Source organism: Anarrhichthys ocellatus, unplaced genomic scaffold (assembly GCF_004355925.1).
Source record: "Anarrhichthys ocellatus isolate YVR2014 unplaced genomic scaffold, GSC_Weel_1.0 scaffold413, whole genome shotgun sequence".
NCBI lineage: Eukaryota > Metazoa > Chordata > Actinopteri > Perciformes > Anarhichadidae > Anarrhichthys > Anarrhichthys ocellatus.
This window is the reverse complement of record NW_022280387.1, coordinates 13,706-34,277: the sequence shown is the minus strand read 5'-3', so window position 1 is coordinate 34,277 and position 20,572 is coordinate 13,706. Positions and strand designations below refer to the sequence as shown.

At 42.2% G+C, this 20,572-nt stretch overlaps 1 protein-coding gene across 1 annotated transcript; it reads right to left on the bottom strand.

Moving 5' to 3' along the window:
• Nucleotides 1-368: 368 nt before the first annotated feature.
• On the bottom strand, nucleotides 369-18,363 carry prdm5 (PR domain containing 5). Its single transcript, XM_031879747.1, has 12 exons — nucleotides 18,271-18,363; nucleotides 16,807-16,890; nucleotides 16,428-16,550; nucleotides 13,909-14,077; nucleotides 13,599-13,776; nucleotides 12,180-12,301; nucleotides 10,664-10,743; nucleotides 9,000-9,084; nucleotides 8,763-8,920; nucleotides 7,442-7,535; nucleotides 4,771-4,931; nucleotides 369-632 (listed from the first exon to the last, which is right to left on the bottom strand). The coding sequence occupies exons 1-12, from the start codon at nucleotides 18,361-18,363 to the stop codon at nucleotides 474-476; spliced, it is 1,506 nt and encodes a 501-aa protein (XP_031735607.1). The 3' UTR covers nucleotides 369-473.
• Between the last annotated feature and the right edge of the window lie 2,209 nt (nucleotides 18,364-20,572).

The following is a 20,572-nucleotide window of genomic DNA, read 5'->3' as shown; positions in this document are numbered from 1 at the left end:
TGTCATGTTTGGTTTTACTTCCTGTCTTTGTGCGTTTTCCCGCCTTTTTGATTGTCTGCCCCGCCCTGATTGGTTGCACCTGTCCATCGTTGTATTTAGTCGCAGTGTGAGTCTGAGCCAGTTAGTCTCAGTGAGCGTCAGCTCCCTTTGCTCAGGCCTTGCCTGGTGTTGTTTGTCTTCCTTTGTTTGTAAAGTCTTTTTGTTCACTACCTCTCAGTGTGTTTGACTCCTGCGTCTGTTGGCAGTGAGCAGGTGTGAAGGTGGTTCACAGCTGAGCGTCATTGCAAAATGCTCAAAAACATACAAGACGAGGTGAGGTGTCTAATCTACACCCTCATCTTCAATATGCAGTGTGACCCTGATGCTGACGTAGAGAGGAACTCTACGTCTCTGGTAGCGGCAGCGACCTGTCAAAATTGGCTTCACGTTTGGTGTGAACAGCATTCAGCGTCTCTAACAGCTGTATGGAGATGTTACTCAACATCTGTCTGGAGGACGGTGGATGTAACAAAGCGTTGGCCTCTGGAGGACCACTGACCTGTGTGGCTGCGGATGTGGACCCTCAGCGTGCCGTTGCTGGCAAACTTCTGTCCGCAGTACGGGCAGATCTTCTCCTTTTCCCCCGTGTGTGTCTATCAGAGGAAATAAACAACAGAAAAAGATAAGCAAGGAATAAGAAAAACATTTGTAACATCCATCCTCACGTCCTTCCTACATGGAAAAGTCAAATGTGATCGACTGTGAAAGCATCCTGAGAGTAGAAACTCTAAACTGTGTACTAAGGTCCGGCTGGAAGATCATTTATCGTCGGAATCGTATAGAAATCGTGATACACAATGATGTCGTCTCAATTGATAATAACGGGCACATACTAACTCATGTCTCAGAAAATCAGATTTCTTTGCACTAAAGTCAAGTATTTAATCACACAATGGTAAACAAATCTATTCATTGAACGAGCAGAACACGTGATATTTGGCCTCATCGTGCAGCCTGATGAGGATAATATGAGATCTGCGATAACATGGTTGAATATCGCGATAACGATATCACTTACGATACACAAACAAAGTCAAATCAAAGTGTTCTCTGTTCTTCCTTTCTGCTGCTAAAATACAACACATTACTTGTTCTATTAAATACAAAAAGTGAAAGGAAATTATTCTCAACATTCTTTTACTAACAGATTGACCGTAGATTTTTTAATAAAGTGTATTTTTTATTTATAATGCTCTCTTGCAACCGGCTCAAATAATACCCGAGTGCACCATCGCAGTCTTTCACGATGCTTTTATTGTGAAAATATGCTATATATTGTGCAGCCTTACAACCTCTTTGAACCATTCATAAAAACATGATCTGATTTTGGTATTTAGTTTCCTGGTTAAAAGCGTCTCCAGAATCTAGATGAACCCGTTAAACGCTGTCTCTGGCCGCTTTAATTCAACCTTTGCCGTCTGACTGATGTGAAGAATAAACTAACGGCCGTTTCCTCCGATAACGCTCAGAGGACGGAGATGCACGTGTTCACGTGACGGCGGATCCACTGAAGCCGGGATCAAAGCACGCAGACCGTGCCGGGTCCAAAGCCCGGGGGAGTAAAGGCCAAGGTGCACGTATGCATCCCCCTCCTCCTCCCTCCTCCTCCCTCCTCTTCCTCTGCCTCACCCTCCACAGTGTTGAGCTCTGTGGGCTCACACGGGCCGCACATGCAGACAGGGAGGAAGAAACATGTGGGCTCTTCCTCCCTCCTTCCCTCCTCTCCTTCACTCCCTCCTCGCTCTGAATTCCTCCTCCTGGCCTGTTATAGATTCCCACAAAATAATCGTCAGAGAATGAGAGGCTCAAACTCGGAGCGACAGTTTCAACAGCAGGACAACAATACAGGACCCCCCCACTGTGTCCCTCTGACACCTCGGGTGTTTCCTTACAAAGGCTCGACACACACATGCACATTAACACACACACACACACACACACAAACTAGTCCACATGCATCGGAGCACGTGTGTCCCAGATGGAGCAGCGTTATTTATTTAGCTGTTTGTGCAACAGAGGAAACATCACCGCTTCACACGCTGACAGCCAGCAGCGTCACACGGGAACCTCATTCATTGGGAGTTATTATACGTTTTTTTTAAATATATATATATATATATGTAAAACATGTATCTGTGTGCCTGTAACTACTCAAAAAGTGCTGTAATTTTCACTCATGGGTGAATTTCTTCTAGAGCAGCACGCTAACGGAGGTGAGATTTATCTGGTACAATACATGTGCATGCACACACACACACACACACACACACACACACACACACACCCTCTCATATAACAGTGAGGAGAAAGCATTGGCGGTAACACAAGAGCGCTGCATGAATAGCTCAGGTCTGGACAGACAGCACTACTGTTCATTCTCACCAGCAGCTGCTGACTCCGTTCGGTCCGACTTCAGCAGGAAACTATTCTAAGAATCAATTTTTCTTAATTGCTGGTCACAGATTCTCCAATGTGACAGTTTGCTGCTTCACTCTGTCATTTATCATTGAACATTTTAGATACTCTTGTTTTTGGTCGGGTTAAGCAAACGATTTTAAAATGAATTTAAAATAAAAAGTCTGAGTCGGGGGTGAAGGGGGTAATATTCAAAGAAGGAAAAAATAATTTCTGAAATAAAATTCGTACATTAACGAGAAAAAAGCTAAATTTGCTCCTAATGAGCAAAAATAAATACTTATAATATTGATATGATTTGCACATCTGACGTCTTTGTGTGATTCATATTTTCTTCTTTCTCTTATTTCTCCCTTCAATGGTTCTTTATTTACCTACAGTAACCTGTCGTATGATTGAATTGATTAAATAAATAAATAAATGTCAGATTTATCTAGAAATATAATTGTTAACTGCAGCCCGACTCAGAATAACGTCAGTAAACTCAGATGTTCAAGTTAAAGCAGTTCCTTATCTGCCTCCATGAACCTTTACCTTTCTATCGGATCAGCGAGCTACGTTAGGTTTGACGGCTGTGAGAACTACGGAACCGTGGCGGAGTATGGAGGTGTGCAGCGAGTAAGACCTCAACGTGTAAACACGGCCAGCGAGCTGTCGTCTCCTCGGCAGCCTGGCTTTGATCAGGGCCAGATCTCTCAGCGGCCCTCCGGACCCCGTGAGCAGCGAGACGGTTCAGCACGCCTGTCTTCAGCCCTACTGTTCGGAGACAAACCCTCCCAGGACTTTTTTCTTTTTGCCCTGTGCCAAGAAGCTGTTTGGCTTCAATCTGGATCCAGAACCACACCGGACGTTGTCAGATTCGGGGCTCATAATCTTCTGCGAGATCTGTTCGTGGGCTTTGAAACCCTGCGGAGCTAATGGACTAACTGCCATTTCTAATCAACGGAGAATTGATGTCTAAGCCTTCATGGGCAGCAGCGGTCGGGACGGACGTCCCCGCCAGGTTCTACGGTCCAAGATGTTACAACAGACTCACCGGGGGCGCTTTGTTCTGCCATTAACCCACATGTCAGTATGTTCTTTCAAAGAGAACCTGAACATGAGGCGGCAAACAAAAGAGAGCTCTTTTCCTGAACAACTTGGTTTTTCTGAGCGTTCGCAGCGTGAATAAAGGCATCAACCAATCACATTGTGCTGAACTGACATATTCAAAATGTTATCTACATTGGGCAACAACACTGAGGCTAACCTTCAGTTCTTACCTTTCACAATAAAAGCCCTGGACATATCACTGTTTGCCAGAGGGAACTCAAATTCACTCATTTCACTAAAAGGAACCTCAACAGGACTCTGGTAGTTCATCGTCTGCCTGCAGGAATCTATTCAAAGTGTTTATTGAAGAAGTGTTGCAACTGTCGCAAATCTGCATCTCTGCCAGTATGAATAGTATTAATGTGAAATATTCGTGTCTTTTATTAGTCACGGTGTGTAAATCTTTGTTTGTACTCGCGCTTGGCTCCGTAGTGCGACTCTTCCAGTATGAATGGAGGCGTTTGTGCTCTATGAGCTGCTTTATTCTGACACTCCAGAGGCTGAACAAACAAAGACTCCAGAAGACAACGAGTGTAACTCAGAGATATGAACACAGACTGGAGGTGGAAGAAATATACACCAACCTCCACTAGAGAGGAGGGATTGTAATCATCTATAAACTCATATCTCATATTCATAAACTACGTTATCACCTTCATAGAAACCCTGTAGAGAAACACGTCAAGTATTAAATGTGTTCTAAAGAAACTGAGGTTGAATATAAACTATTTGATTTGACTGATAAATATTTACTCACATGTAGATTTGTCAGACTTCTAAGAACTGATTGTTCTACTTTGTATAATCCTCAGACGGGTAACTAGTGTTTTAATCAGTGAGCTATGTGTCAGTCACGTGATCGCGCGTGCAAAGCCGCTTGCGTGTTCCGGCTTCACTACAGTGAGCATAAACTAAGCTTCACACTAGACGGGAGACAATGGAAGCATTTTGCTGAAATAGTTAGTCTGTCATTTATACAGACCACATACCAGAAAGATGATGAAAAGTATATTCTTACAACTTTCTGTAGTTACGTGCAAGATAAGTGTTTCAGTCGACCCCGTTCTGAAAGGTTTCATAAGCTGTTTTCTGACTCTTGGCTCTGAACTGTCTGCGTTTCAAATAGAAAAGTAAAGTGCAGCTTGAACTGGATTCTGGGGACAAAGCAGCAGACATACAATCACCGTCTGAGATCGAGGTCGTCTGGCTCTTTGTTTCATTCACCTTCTTGTGGCTCTTGAGGACGGACGGAGTGACGAAGGCCTTCTCACACAGGTCGCACTTGTACTTCTTGTGGCCGTCGTGCACCACCTGGATGTGGACGTTGAGCGTGTCCTTCCTCTTGAAGGTGGCGTCGCACTGGTCGCACTTGAATGTCCTCTCACCTGTGGCAACAAGGACAGAGGGACATTAGGAAGAGCCTTTTTCTCCACCTATTGTTGCGCCTCTGAACACACAGTCATCACGCACAGCAAGAGGAGACCCAATTTCACCGGGGCGATTGTGAGGCGAGAAAAAGCACAAAGAGGGCTGTTTCACTGGGCCCGAACAATGGTCTTTAGAAAGGTCTGGTTCTGGGTTTTGTCCAACAGAAGTCGTCCTGTATTGTGCATCTGTAGCTGAACACATCCCGGGGGAAACAGAGAAACTAACCGCTCTGCCACATGTTTCATCGGAACGTCAAAATGCTTCTTTTCTTTTTCTTTACAGTGCAAAAAAAACAAAAAACGGCATATTGTATTAATCATTCCACTGACAAGCAGTAAAACCAGCACAGACACAATCTCAGCTGTTCACAGAGCGCTGCCTGATGTTTCCCTTCACGCCTCCGCCGCCCTCTGTCTCCACACAACGGCCTCCATTGTTGGAAAGTAGTTGTTTCCATTATATGGAGATCATTCAATTTCCACAGTTTGCTGTGTGTGTGTGTGTGTGTGTGTGTGTGTGTGTGTGTGTGTGTGTGTGCGTGTGTGTGAGTGTGTGTGTGTGTGTGCTGTTACAGAGGCCCGATGACGGTCAGCTCAATAAACTGGAACACCGTCGAAAGCCGAGGTCCATCATGTTTTATTTTTTTTAATCAAATCCAAACATTCACTTGATGATAATTAATGTCAACGACGCCCTCGCTCACAGAGTTCATTAATACTTGCAGCCGGGTTCCAGCCGTGCGTGAGCGCTGATTAATTTATACACTCAGGATTGTTCTCAAGGTCCCAGAACGCAGAGAAAAGCCCACATAGATGAGCCGAGCAGGTTTCATTTGGGAAAGAAATTCTTCAGTCGCACGTACCAATCGCCTAACAGGACTTGTTTTCTTGCAGGGCTCAACAAATAAGAATTCCCAGCATGCCGAGGGGCAAGTAAAACACCACGTTGGTCCAATTTCATACCTCGATAACAATATATATGACGATAAAGGATGTTTTCTGCTCATTTAACAAATAAAAAGTCAAGATGAAGAAAGCACATGATGAAGCCTGCGTTTGATTTTACTCCTGTGTGATTCAAATACCTGACAAACCAACAGACAAGTGAAGCGATATCATGTCCAGCTGACTATGTTTACACACGTTCACACGAATAGAGTTTAAATATACTTTCCCAGAATTCAAGTCTGATTTTCTGACAAAAGTGAGTTACTACGTGTTGTGGTGACGATGTGTTCGTGAAACTCCAGATTAAACGAGACACTAAAACTTCTAAACACTAAGAAATAAAAATTGACTTAAAACAAAAAAACTGACGTCTTGTGTTTAGAATTCATCAACCAAAACTCACGAGTCACGTGAAGGCAACGAAATGAATATTGTTTGTCTTAAAGGTCGACTGCATTCTGACCAAAGCTCATCGATAGGGTTATGAATCGTGTGGAGGCGAGCACGAGCTGAGTCAGCGCTAGCTGTGCTCGGTTTGGAGATAACTGAATCGGTAGGTTAGGGTTGTCTTTGCAGTGGGATTGTGTGTGTGTGTGTGTGTGTGTGTGTGTGTTCTGAGCGGAACAACAGCTTCAGTTCCCCGTCAGAAAGTTCTGTATTCATAAAAAGGTATTTTAGCCGTCTAAAGCGAATCAGTCTCATGGCTTCCCCCACTGACAGGTGCCTGATGGAGACTTCTGTAGGTTTGGATTATACCGATCATCAAACCTCATGAACAGGCGGCGCTCATCAATACGAAACAAGCGATTTACGGAAAGTTTGTCCAGTTGATTTTTGTGTTTGTTGAACACTCGAACAAACAAACCTCACAGAAAAAAGTGGGAGACATTCAGGAAGAAAATATAAAACTGAGTTCAGAAAAAAGGAGAAACATCGTGATTTGACCTGAAAACGCTGCGACATCTTTCTCTCACTGAGAGACGATCGCTCCAACAGCGACTCACAAAGACGGACGCGTTCATTCAGCGTCTGTTCTCTCACCTGCAGTGAAATGAAGACACACTGGACCCCGTCTAGAACCTGATACGGTCCCGGTGTTAAACGGCCGGCCTCCTGAGAGACGCAGCAGGAAACGCCTCCAGCTTCTACAATCTCTTTGTTATCTGGCTCAGGTCGAGGGGAGAGACGTTTCCTGATCTGGACCCTGAGCGCTCCCCGGTGTAGAGTTATGGTGTCATAATAATATGAATGGAGATATCCACAGGGGTACGGATGAGTTGGCTGGCTTTAGCTTTTTAACATTTCTTCTCCTGTGAGATATGAGGAGCGATGTAATTGTAGAAGGTTTGATCAAACTACAGGAGGGATGAAGTCATCTTGTTTAGTGATTGCACTTCATGCATACAACACCATAATAATGTGATGTGATTTTGCATTTTTAACTTAATAATAATAACCTTCTTGACATTTGAACACTCCCTATTAAACATGTTTGTAGTGCAGTAGCTGAGGATACTCACTGTTGTGGATGAGGAGGTGGCGCTGCAGAGAGAAGGGCGTGCGGAACAGAGCTTTGCACTCCTCACACTGGAAGGGTCTCTCCTCAGAGTGGGTCTGCAGAGAGAGAGCGTGGATCAAGCTCCTGTAATGGATGTGAAGGCAGCACGAGCAGCTTCACCAGCTTTAGGTTCAAAGTGCTTCTGTTTTGTTTCCCCCCCCTCCCCTCCTCCTCCTCCGTGAACAAACTATCTGTCTGAGTGACACCTCAATCCCAAAAGTAAACATGGGGGACCTCGGGGGGGGGGGGGGCAAGGCCAGAGACCCCACAGAAACCAGCCACCAACGAGACCCTGATTGATTACAGCCTTTCATTCAATATCTCCTCTCAGAAACCAGTCACATAGAATGGTATGAAGACTAAATGTCAGCAGGTCAATGACCCTCTGACCCTCTGACCCTCAGTTCTCTCTGTGTTCTGGATTTCACTGTAATATAAAGTCCTGCACCTAGAAGTAGAGAGAACTACAACATGTATGTTCCGCATTATAACACAGTTAGAATGACATCAATCATAAAAAAAAATAAAAAATGCAAGACAATGAAAACAATGGAATCTATAGATCCAACATTTCTTGTGTGACACGTGTTACTGTGTTGGCAACGGAAATGGAGGCTCGACATGTTATAAATATCGATCTATAGACATTTCTACATCCTCTCCTTCCAGCCTCTCCTCTCCTCCTCTCTCCTCTCCTCTCCTCTCTCCTCTCCTCTCCCCTCCTCTCCTCTCCTCTCTCCTCTCCCCTCTCCTCTCTCTCCTCTCCTCTCCTCTCTCCTCTCTCCTCTCCTCTCTCTCCTCTCCTCTCCTCTCTCTCCTCTCCCCTCTCTCTCCTCTCTCCCCTCTCCTCTCCTCTCCTCTCTGTGTTCACTTCCTGTAGTTCAGTCAGAGTGTCTCCTCCTTGTAGTCACATGACTGTTGGTCTCAGATGAATCAATGATGACTTCATAGTTTCACACTTTAATGTTTTTACACAATCTGGTTAAAGTGAACGCTTTATTAGAGGAGAGATTTATAATGACAACATGAAGAATAAAATGTTTTAGATGAAATATCATGATTTTAAGCTTTGTTTCGTTTGCTTTTTCTGACAGAAGCGTTTGTCTCACATGATGTGTTCAAGGACCGTCTGAAAGATGAAAACCTTTCCGATCGTGACATATTTACCGGCTTCTGGCTGTGATAAACGGTGTAGTTTTGGTGCCCTTTTAAAGAAAACACGCTTTTCAATCCCGCTGTAGGGGTTTCGGGGTTCGGAGGGTCAACGTGTGACGTCTGCTCACCTTCTTGTGGTTCTTGTAGACGTTCCGGTGGGCGAACTCTTTCCCGCACAGCTTGCATTTGTAGGGTTTGTCCTCGCTGTGGATGATCTTGTGAGCCGTCACCTGGTCCAGGCGCTTGAAGGAGCGGCTGCAGATCTCGCAGGTGTACGGTCGCTTCTCTGCATTAAGAAACAGACGCATGGCGGTGAGCCGAGAGGGCGGTTCAGAGGCGATGCCTTCAATGACCCGTCTGCTTACCCGAGTGTGTGATCATGTGACGTTTCAGCTGGTTCGTGGAGATGAACTTCTTGTCACATGCGTGGCAGTCGAGTACTTCATGAACCTACAACAAAAGAAGTAAAGAGGGAGCGTTAAAGTCTCTACTTGCTAATCTTTTTTTTTTAACTTCGGGCAAAGATCACATAAAAGTCGACGGTCATCAGAAACTAAATCTTGTCCGTTTCCATTAGACTGATGTCTTCTGACAGAAAAGCAATTAAAGTGATGAAAAGTTCAATCCTCTCTGCTTCAGAGCAAGGCTCCGATGATTGCTCATTCAGCAGCTCCCCCTCCGTACGGCTACAAGAGCCAACGCTAATGCCGAGCAGCTCCTCTCGTCACGGCCGCCGCTGCAAAACGCTTGTTCAGCTAAATGGTGATAATGGCACATTTAAGCTGCTTTGGAGCCAAACGAGTCATTACGGCAACTCTTGATTGCTCCTCTGTGAGAACGTCTGCGATGGAAGCGAAGGAACACAATATGTGGCATATTTATTATGACACTCAGTTATTATGAGCAGCTTTATTAAATGTGTTACTGGGATAAATAACAGATAAAAAAGTGCGAATCACTTCTGCCGTTATGAGCGACATAGTGAAGAGGCCCCACAGGAGTATTACATACGCCCATTGAGAAAGGTGTGGAAGTGGAGGACACTGACTCAGAGGCAGGTGAAGGGTTAAACGACGCGCTGCACAACTATGTCACAACTTCCAGGTGACTTCGTGATGAATAACGGCGGGTTGATTCATCTGGATGATAGATGATGACAAAAGAACATGAAGGGTTCACAATCACCAGCAGGGATAATTAACAACAATTAATCCATGAAGAAGAAAAGCACAGTTCTCTATAGATGTTCCTGTTCTTCTGAATTAAACCAGCACATCTTGGACTAGATTGAATGTATTCTGGCTAAATATCTGATACAAATATATTAATTGCACGTACGTTTATTGAAAGTACTTTCAGGGTTCCCACACCTCACACACCGGCCTGTTCCCTCGTCTCGAGAGCAGGATTGTTTTTATGTGTTTCTGGTTTTGAGAAGATTATCTTGATGATGTATCATAAACGTTCAGATTATCTACTACAATATTCCAGAATACAACAGATAACGCTAACTTCCTGTTGGACTATCCCAGTACATAATGTTTATCGTATATAAACATAGAATCTAATGAAATGGATCGGCACCGTTCTCAGCGCTCCCTGGTCCATCTACGTGGGTCCGTATCCGTATCGGTGCATCTTTAACCTGCATCACTCCATGTAACAGAACTTCATGTGTTAGCCTAGTTTGTGCACAAACGAGTGTAACCTGGAAGCTCCGTGCACATGTACAATGATACTGACGACACGCAGCACCAACTTCAAACATCTATTTGTATGAAAACATATGTCAACATATCTGTGATCCATCAATAACGGGGAGAATCCTGACGCCAAGGTTCAGACCTTATTGTCTGCCTCTTCTGTGGGGGTGAGCGAGAGGAAACCAAATCTCCGCTCTGCTCTTTGTCACCCAGAATGCATTAGCAACCACTCGGTCATAAAGACGGCCTGAAAACGGAGCGGCTCCTCCGAGATCCGATGCAGAGTATCTGGTTGCTGCTGAACGGGATTTAAAGCAGCGCCTCACCTTTCTGTGTTCCTGTAGAGTCAGAGAGGACGAGCACTTTCTGTTGCATATGGTGCACGTGAGCTTCCGACGTGCGCTCCCTGGAAAGGGAAGAAAAGAAAGAAAACATGTGAAGAATGACCAAACCTGGACTGATAAAGTGGGCAATCATGACAACGATTCCAACACAATCATCACACAGCCACAGGAGAAAGAGAGCGTAACATCACGTCTCTACTGCATCAGATACACACCTATCATGTCTTATAATCTGCTTATAGCTCCAATAAGCATATGAATGACACGACAATCATTTAGCGTCCAGTGAGATCGACCTTCTTGCTCTTTGCGTGTCATGTAAACACAGTTTAGTCCGACTGACTGCAGTTTAAACTAATGACTTCCTGCTACGTTGTTTCTGAACGTATTTTAAGCCCGAGCGTGATGCTTCCTGCTAACGACGCTGTTTAAATACCCTCCAATGAGATCAGGTTGGAATAATTATATCAATAACCACTCATGAATATTTATAATGCAATATAACAGTAATAAAAACTAATTTAAAGCATTTTCTAAAGACTTATATAAAGATCTATTATCGTAATACTTCATCACTTCTGGTCACTCGAATGTTATTGTTGCAACGATCATAGTGTATCATGATTCCCATGGTTGTAATACATTATAATATTCATATAATGCATTATAAGGAAAGTAAAAATACATCTTACAACATTTTGTTCTCGCATAGATTTCACTTTAGAGCAAACATGACATCTCAGACTAAATTACAATATTAAAACAGATCATAATGTATTAAACTGTGGGAATAATACACTATGATCCTTGTAATAAAGAAATGATGAGGTACTGTACTTGACCTTATAACGTTTTTTATAAAGAAGCATTACTATGAATATTTATGATAGCTTATAACTATAATTATAAAGTGCTGAAGCGGATTATAAAACAATATTATGCATTAAAGAGTTACCAAAAGTGTTTTACTGGACACTCGACTCTTTTCATCTTCCCACCATTTTGGTCCACTTATCTGGAACTGAATCGCATGACCCACATCTGACGAGTCTGATCCACTTCCTCCCTCACCCACACACACACACACACACACAGACACACACACAGCTCTCGTCCCGACCACATCGGTGGAACATAAAGAGCCGGATCATCAGCCTCTGAGATGAACGTCTTACTCTCTGGTTGATACTTGATTCTGGTGTGAGGCGGCTCAGATCCCCGGCTGCCCTACATCCCATCACAAATAGCTATGGAAGTCCAATTATGTAAAGGAGCGAGCCGCCCCAGAACACACAGGTCAGCAATTATGTAGCGCAAGTAATTAGAGATGCGTCTCAACATCGCGGAGATTTTAACCGATCGAGGTCAAGTACTGTGACTGCAAGTTCCTCGAGTGCTGAGGCTGCTAACGGATGATTAACTTCATTACGAGACGTTTGGATGGAGGAAAAAACAGAGAAGGAATAGAAATGTGTGCGAGACAGAAGAGGAGACGAACCCGTGTGAACGTTTCCTTTATGCTTCTTCAGAGCGTCCTTGCTCTTGAATCTTTTGCCACAGCTCTCTGCTTTACAGATGAACCGGGCGTCTCCTCTACAGGCTTCCTTATGCTGCTCAAAGCTGCACACACACAGGACACCAGAGGAAGAGGAGAGAGCGTTATCTGGCTTAGCAAATCAAATGGCATGTGTGCTTTGTTTTTGTTTGCGGGTAATGAACTCCCTGTGTTACCTGGATATTGAGCCGAAGGTGTTGTGGCAGAGGGAGCACTGGTGCGCTTTAGAGTCGCCCGATGGGTCCAGTGCCTCGGAACAATGCAGAACACTGGGGGGGGGGGGCATTCAAAAGAACAACAGATGAGGCGTCAGATAGGAAATGAAACAACATCAAGGCCGACGGCCAAAGAACAGTAAATTAAATTGATTAATTAATTTAAATAATTATCAGGTTTTTCTCGAAATTGATGTCGAGGAAAAATACATTAATCTTCATTCATTTTTAATTAAATGTACTAATTACATCGAATTAAAGTAACAGTTCGAGATTTGAAAAGATAAATGTGTTTGATTTCTTGCGGAGGGTTAAATATAAAGCTGCAGCCAGGAGACGGTTAGCCTAGCTTAGCATAACAACTGTTAACAGAAGGGAAAAGCTATCTTTAATCCATACAAAAGGTTAGTTTAGCTTAGCATAGTGACTAAAAACAGGGGGAAATAGCTATATCTAATCTATGGTTACGGTTATTTTAGCATAATGGCTGGAAACAGAGGGGAAGAGCTAGCTGTATTCTGTGCTAAAGGTTAGTTTAGCTTAGCATAATGACTAGAAACAGGGGGAAATAGCTATATCTAATCTGTACAAAGGCTAGTTTAGTTTAGCATTTGGTATGTAAACAGCTGGCTTTAATCTGTAAAGAAAAAATGATTATCTTAGCTTAGCATGAAGATTGGAAAATTGTGGATTTGTGTTTTTTTATGGAGGTTTTGTATTATATGGTATCATGGTGACCACAACAGTTCAGGGAGAATCAAACACAATATATAACATTTTAAAGCGAAGGTTGATAATCTTCAAAAACACGTTTGTTATATTTCTTAAAATGTTTCATTTTCTCTTTCTCAAGACGACCAACCCTTGCTTTAATTAGTGAGCTTTGAGGTGCTGGTAGGTGGATTATGTCACCATCGGACAGAGCCAGGCTAGCGGTTTCCATCTGTTTCCAAGTCTTTGTGCTAAGCTAAGCTAACTGGCTGCTGGCTCCAAAAGCAAAGAAGTGAAAACCCTTAAAGACTGAATTTCTTCACCTTCACATATAATCTAAAACCTAAATCTATGCAAAAATTCGCTGTTGACACATTTCCCCGTTAAGTAAAACGACATTATTACAACGAGTTCAGTGATGGAACGGAGAACCCACTGGCGCTGCAGAGCCTGTCTGACGGGGAACTTCTTGCCACAGCTCTTGCATTTGAACTCCTTCTCCTCCGTGCTGGGCCTCTGGTGCAGACTCTGGAGGTGAGCGGCCAGGATCTCCTCACTGGGGAAGCTGCTCTCGCACAGTAAGCAGGGGTGGTCCTCCTTCTTTATTACCAGTTCTGTAGAGATGTGGCACACACACACACACACACACACACACACACACACATGAGCAGAGAGGCAGACACGTCTGTTGTTGTTTGAAATGGAGCTGATGAATTCATTTTCTACGTTAAATAATTCCGCTGTACCCATTTCAACAAGATGCTTAGCTTCTTTACTGTTTTCGTCGTCATCTCTGATGACCTCCTCCTCTTCCTCCTCCTCCTCTTCCTCCATATCACTGTCAAGGTACCCTATCAGGAGCTCCGTGTCCGTCTCGATGTCGTCCACGGCCAGGTAAAAGATGTTCTCTCCATCCTGAGAGATAAACAACATGGTCGGCAACCATTCTGAGACATCGGCAACCTATTCTTGGCATTCCGGTTTTTTCATTGGCAACAACTTTTCAACGTATAAAAAGAAAAAAAAGGAAAACATGAAAAACTGAATAAATATTCTTTTCAAATTTTTTTGCATTTGTGATGTTTAAATATTTCTGTTAGAGTCAGAACTGGAACCAGAACACGCTGGACCTCGAGTAGGGACGGGAATCAAGAACCACTTCCAGTGGAGAACCGGTTCCAAATAGTTGGATACAGTTATTATGAAGGAATTAATAAAGAATAAGACCAATAAGCAGAATCAATAATGGCTTTGGTATCAAAATACCGTATCAGTTCCCATCCCGAGTGCGTTGATGCATTCACTCACAAGCGTCTGGGGTGAAAAGTTCTAACTAACCCGTCAACTTTAAAAACTGACAAAGAACGAATGAATGTGATCGACAAACTGATTTGTGAAGTGTTGGGAGGTGAAGGAACCAGTGGTACTGCAAAACATGTACGACATCTCAATAAGTAACTCCGCCATTCACACCATTTTCATTATCGAGCCAAAGTATAACTGCTGATAAGTACTGAAAAATAAAATGGTTATAATCTATTAATCACAAAACAATAACAATACCATTAGTATTAATGGTATTGTTATTAACCATTAGTGTTGCAACGGATCATAACACTCACGGATCAGAGTCACAGATCGGATCAGCACAAAAGAAACAACTTAATGTCCATGATCAACATTTTTTGCCGCCAATATCAATGATTGATCATTGATGATCCATATTAACAGACACAGATCCCTTTGATGTTTGATTACAGCATTCTATCCTTTACTTTGTTATCGTCATTTGTAGATTTTGTTTCTTCATAAAAACACACAATTAAAATGAAAATGAAATAAAAGATTGTATTTTTAATAATTAAAACAAAACTTGTCATTAGTAGTGGTACGATGATGAATAATAATGAGCTTAGAGCTCGTATTAGGAAGTTAAACAGCTCATAATTCATCTCTAATATCTATTTATAGCAGAGCCTGAACGCAACACAGTGTAACTGAAGTGAACCTCCGTTGGTTAGCCGTTAGCGGTGCTGCTAACGTTACTAGCTCTCCTCCTGTTGGTTAGCCGTTAGCGGTGCTGCCAACGTTACTAGCTCTCCTCCTGTTGCTTTAAACACTGATTGGTTGCTTACAATGAAACATGATCAGAGATCAGAGACTAGAAACATGACCAATGTGAGAAGAATGCAGCTGACTGGAAGAATCAGCTGTGATTTTCATGATGCAGCTGAGGAGGTTGAACTCATTCCACCCAGTCTGCTCAGCCTGATCGAGGCCACAGGTCAAAAGCTCAAACCCTTAAAAATGTTGCCATTAACTTCCCCGTCCTTAAAGGTCACACTAATAAAATCATTTTGTTTTAACTGTGGGATTCTAAATATACATAAATAATGATTAAGAAGAGGAAAGCTGCACAATAAATGTCACTGTTGATGGAACACAGAGCTTTAACACACATGATGACCTTTAAACGACCAATCACTTCAGGCATTGGGGTATTAATGGCAGGAACTTGGACCTTAGACCTGACATCTTCATCTCGTCTTCACCCCCTCCTCCTAGGTTTTTTTCAATAACAATCTGTTTTATCTTTTGCACAAGAGTGCAGGAGGTGAACTTTCCCAGATCTAGTAGGATCTTAATGTTCAGTCCCTCACCGCTGATCATCGTCCTGTAACTTATTCAGTTTTTATGTCGTGTGTTAAACTAAACTGGGATGTCTTACACAATGAAAACACAACAAAAGTTACATTTTTCTCTCGCTATGAAGGTTTTCCTGGTTTAAAATTCACATTCAGGGGTTTATTTTACTACTAATAAAACATTTATTTTATACTTTGTCTGTTTATGTCTGTAGATTTCTCCTGAATTAAGGAAAAGTTACCAGTAGATAATGCCTCATTTGCATATTTAAACATAACATTTCAGAAAACTTGCAACACAAAAAACAACTGTCTTAATGTCGGTAATCAACTGGTGAAGTTTCCTGGTATATCTAATATATATATAATATCTATTAGTGAATTTTTTGACCCTATTCACCTGAAGTGTCTTCCCTTAAATATGAAGAAAATGTAACTAAATTCAACATTTTCTGCCTGTATAAGTAGAAGAATATGTGTCTTAGGGGTCTCTTTACAGCCGCATACAAAAGAAGCTCGTCCTGACAGATGTATATCATATCCTTGTCTTTCTAGTCTGTCTTTTTAAGTCTAAGTTTAAGTTATTTTTATGATTCATGGTCCTCTGGGAGGAAATCTACCTGTATGGCCGCCAGGTTCTTCTGCTCCTGTGAAGGCGCCTGGTGGACAAACCGCAGCCAGTTGGCGTGTCGTGGGTTACTAGCATCCAGAATATACAGCACATCTCCTTTACTGCCGCGGACCTGGAAGAAAGAAACAATAACAAGTCTTCTTCTTCTCTCATGGGTTTGGGTCTCACATCTGAACACAGGCCGGTTACATCCCAATGTGGCCGCCACAGATAACTACATCACAGCCTTTTATTTCACCGGCTCCCATCAACATGAGACGAGAGTCCCTTTAAGTCAGCCGTGTGGTTAATTGATCTGCAGCTTAATTAAATGTTGCTGTCATGTGATGAATGTACCGTGTGTTTTGTGCACAGATGTGTTTATTCACCTCCCACATGAGCCGGGTGTCGGAGCTTTCCTCCAGCTCAACGGGAAGCTTCTTCTCTCCGGCGAACGGGCCGAACTTTTCTCCCTTTAGAACAAACGATGTAAACATAAGCACACATCCAGGATGAATCGTATGAAAACATCTTTCACTCCAGTGGACTGTCATTAACTGTGGGTACATGGGCGGCGCTTTAATCACGTTTAAATACGCAATCACGGTTTGTACTTCAGTACACATTTGAGGTACTTGTTCTATACTTGAGTATTTCCATTTTCTGCTACTTTCTACTTCTACTCCACTACATTCATATATTTGACAACATCGCTTACTTTCAGAATATTAATACAAAATATAATTAACAAACACATAATGACGTATGATTATGGATGAAGAGAAGACTGTGCGCTTCAGCAGCTGCAACATAAATGCATCAATAATTACAATCCAATAATATTACTACTTTTACTTTAAGTATATTTTGATGCGAATACTTTAGTACTTTTACTTGAGTTAAGTTTTGAATGCAGGACTTTTACTTGTAACAAGAGTATTTCTAAACTGTGGTATTACTACACTATTATTACACTATTTGACAGAATTGTACTGCACTGTTTTGTGAAATCAATGTAGGGGGATTAATCTACTGTAATTATATCATTCTTTACTGTAAAAGCACAGTTCGATGCAGTATTACGACAGCAAAATACTGCTACATCACATAACTGGCTGTGAAGTCACAGCTGTCATTTTTACAGTACATTGACTGTAAAAGCATTAAAGTAACTTGCTGTAGCAGTAATTCACAGTAAACATACAGTCAAATATCTTTACAGTGTACTTTACTTTTACTACCAGACCTGACCCCCTCTCCCCCCACTGAAGGAGCCATGTGAGTACATCCTTCACTACTGTACAGTCATACAACCAGGAGGGGGGGGGGCGTGGTCAAAATGTATACTTCATGTTGCATTCATGTTGCATTCATGTTGCATTCATGTTCATCCTCAACCTTCTGTCTTCTATCAGCAGAGCAGCTCACATGAAGAGAACTGTGCACACATGACTGCTCATCCTGCTGACACGTTCACGCGCCTCCTCCTCATGTCTGACAGCAGCTGAGAGGGAAACCGCTGCAACTTCATCAAAGAAGCCTCAAAACGCTTCAAATAAGCTCACATGTAGCGGTCGTGTACAGTTTGTGGGCTACTTTGTTGCTTCACGAGGCAGCCTCGCGACCCTTTCTCTCTGTTGCCGACATGAATACATTGTTACGTAGAGAAGCGAGGGGAGCGACTGGAGTCTCTGCAGCTACGTGGCACATCACGTCAGAGCTGCCCCGGGGTTCGAGCCTCACAGAGACTTCAGAGGAACAAGACGAGCAGAAAAACTATCTAGAACGCTGAGAACACTTTCTACAAAGTAACAGAACTCGGCTACAAAGTCGCCGAGTCAGAAACAACAAACCTTTTTCACTCGCCTCGCCGTGTAAAGACCGATTCCATCCTGGACCTTTGACGCTTTCAGAGAAAATCTGTCTGGCACGTACATACCCAACATTGTCATCACTCGGAACCAAACGCGCGTTCCCTGCAGTGACAACAGTTGTTGGCTATCGGGTGTGTCAGCGCGAGATAGTGAGCATTGGACGGTTTGGATTTAGGAGCAGATCAAAGTGTCTGTTTGTCCTCGTGAAGCGGCTCCAGGTTGAACTTCTGCTGCTCTTGCTGCAGGACAGCAACGCGGCGCTCTGATTGGTCCAAAGTTTGTAACCAGAAGCTACCTTTACTGTCGGTTCATCCGGTCTGCTTCACTCTCATAGTACACATTTAGTACTGTAGTAGTACTGGAGTAGTACCACAAACCATGCATACTAGTTACTTTGGAGTATTATAAATGATAGCGGTCTCAGGTTAGTTTCATGAGTTATTGGATATGATTTATTTGGGGGGGTGAAAATAGATCCTTTAGTAAATGCTTTGTAATCAATTTGAGTTATGTATTATACTATTATACTGTGTTTATTGTCCTGCATCAATTACCAAGACAATAAAAAGACAATAATGCAATCAAATTCTTTTTTTACTTTATTGTGTGTTTTGTCTCTTTTTTGCCCATTTATTTACACTGAACATATGAGTGTAGGGAGGTGGAGAGGGAGTCTGTAACCATAACTGTATATGTGCATTTCACAATATTAGCATGTGTGTTTTAATACCACAATATCAATATTTCATTTTTAAGTATCATGGTTATCAATATCACGACACCCCTAATATTATATATTTATCTTTACACACATATCTGAGGAGAACTGGCCAAGTTTTGTTTTGCAAAAAACTGTTTATGTGAACTAAACATTGTTTTACTACTTAAAGACTTTAAGAGCAAAATCACAGTAGATTAATAATCTGAATATATTAGAAAGTTATTTCCATTGTCATCATACATCATATGAGATAAATACTTGCTGTAAAATGTCCAATGCAGCAGCTCTGATGCACTTCATCATTTCCCTTACTCAGCATTAACCTCTGACCCCTCAGAGTATCTCGATGCTGTGTGTTCTGGCTTGAATGGATCTGTTCTACGATTCAGAAACCTCAATGTGCCAACAAGCAGCAGAGAGGAGGAGGTCCCACTGACCCTTTCAGCTTAAAACCCTCCGCTCAGCAGAAACCACAATGAACCAACAATCAAAGGCTGCTGTTGTTCTTCTGAATCCATGTGAACCAAACCGTCCTCATGATCATAAATACCTGCCCCAGGGATTTATACTTTATTTAGTCAGGAAGTCACATTGAGATTGAGCTCTCATTTACAAGTGAGGACAGGAAATAACTAAAAATAATATTAATAATGCGAAATATAGTAAAATAGCAAATGTATACATAAGGGTAATGGCATTACAAGATGTTAATAAATGCTTTCTGAAATATCCTGGCAGAGGTTTAAAAAGGGGATCAAATAAAAAACACCTCAAATCAATAAAACCTGAAGAGATGTTTGTGAATTGCGCTGTTGGTCCCAGTGTGTCCTGTTCCTCTCTGCTCTGTGAATGATTCCACACAGATGGGGCAGTGGTGGCTGGTTTTAGTTAATGTATAATAATCACTACTTTCATAATGCTGGTTATGAATGAATTAACGGTCAGAAGTCCATCTGGTGAGTTAAGTAACTGTAGAGTCATGTAAGTACGACGATGTACACAATGCATGGGTCAGTTACACATGAAACAAAAGCGGTTACTTCCACTCTAGGCAACACATTAGACAAGTCTCAAGAAGTAGAAGTACGCGGACTACTGTCTAATGTAGCGCCAGTTTAGATTTGTACTGAGGTTTGTTTATTTGTTTAAGCTTTCACTGTTCAGTGTTTAAGGCTGAGAAGATGGAGACTCTATGTGAATAGAGTAGAAACATTTAACTCATAGATATCAACATGAAACTTCACCAGTTGATTACTTACTTTAAGACTATCATTTTTTGTATTACAAGTTTCCTGAAACGTATGTCTAAATATGCAAATAAGAGATTTTCCCATCAAATATGTGCACATTTTCATACATTTCCAGAACATATATTTGAAAAATTGGATAAAGCAGGTTCATAATTCTTGTTTCATGTTAAGAGTCAAAGGTTTTTACATTAATGATATCTCTTTATATCACTCCATAAACCAGAAAATACTGTCAACAGACATTTAAAAAACATCTATTTCCTGCTGCTGAAGTGGAGATTTATCATCAGAGTCTGAGAACAAACTCATT

Coding starts and splice junctions, on each gene's coding strand:
- prdm5 (XM_031879747.1), bottom strand. CDS start 18,363: ATGTTGGGTATGTACGTGCCAGACAGATTTTCTCTGAAAGCGTCAAAG. Junction 10,744..12,179: donor TAAAGGAAACGTTCACACGG/GTTCGTCTCCTC, acceptor TTCCCTTTCCAG/GGAGCGCACGTCGGAAGCTC. Junction 4,932..7,441: donor CCACCTCCTCATCCACAACA/GTGAGTATCCTC, acceptor TTGTTGCCACAG/GTGAGAGGACATTCAAGTGC.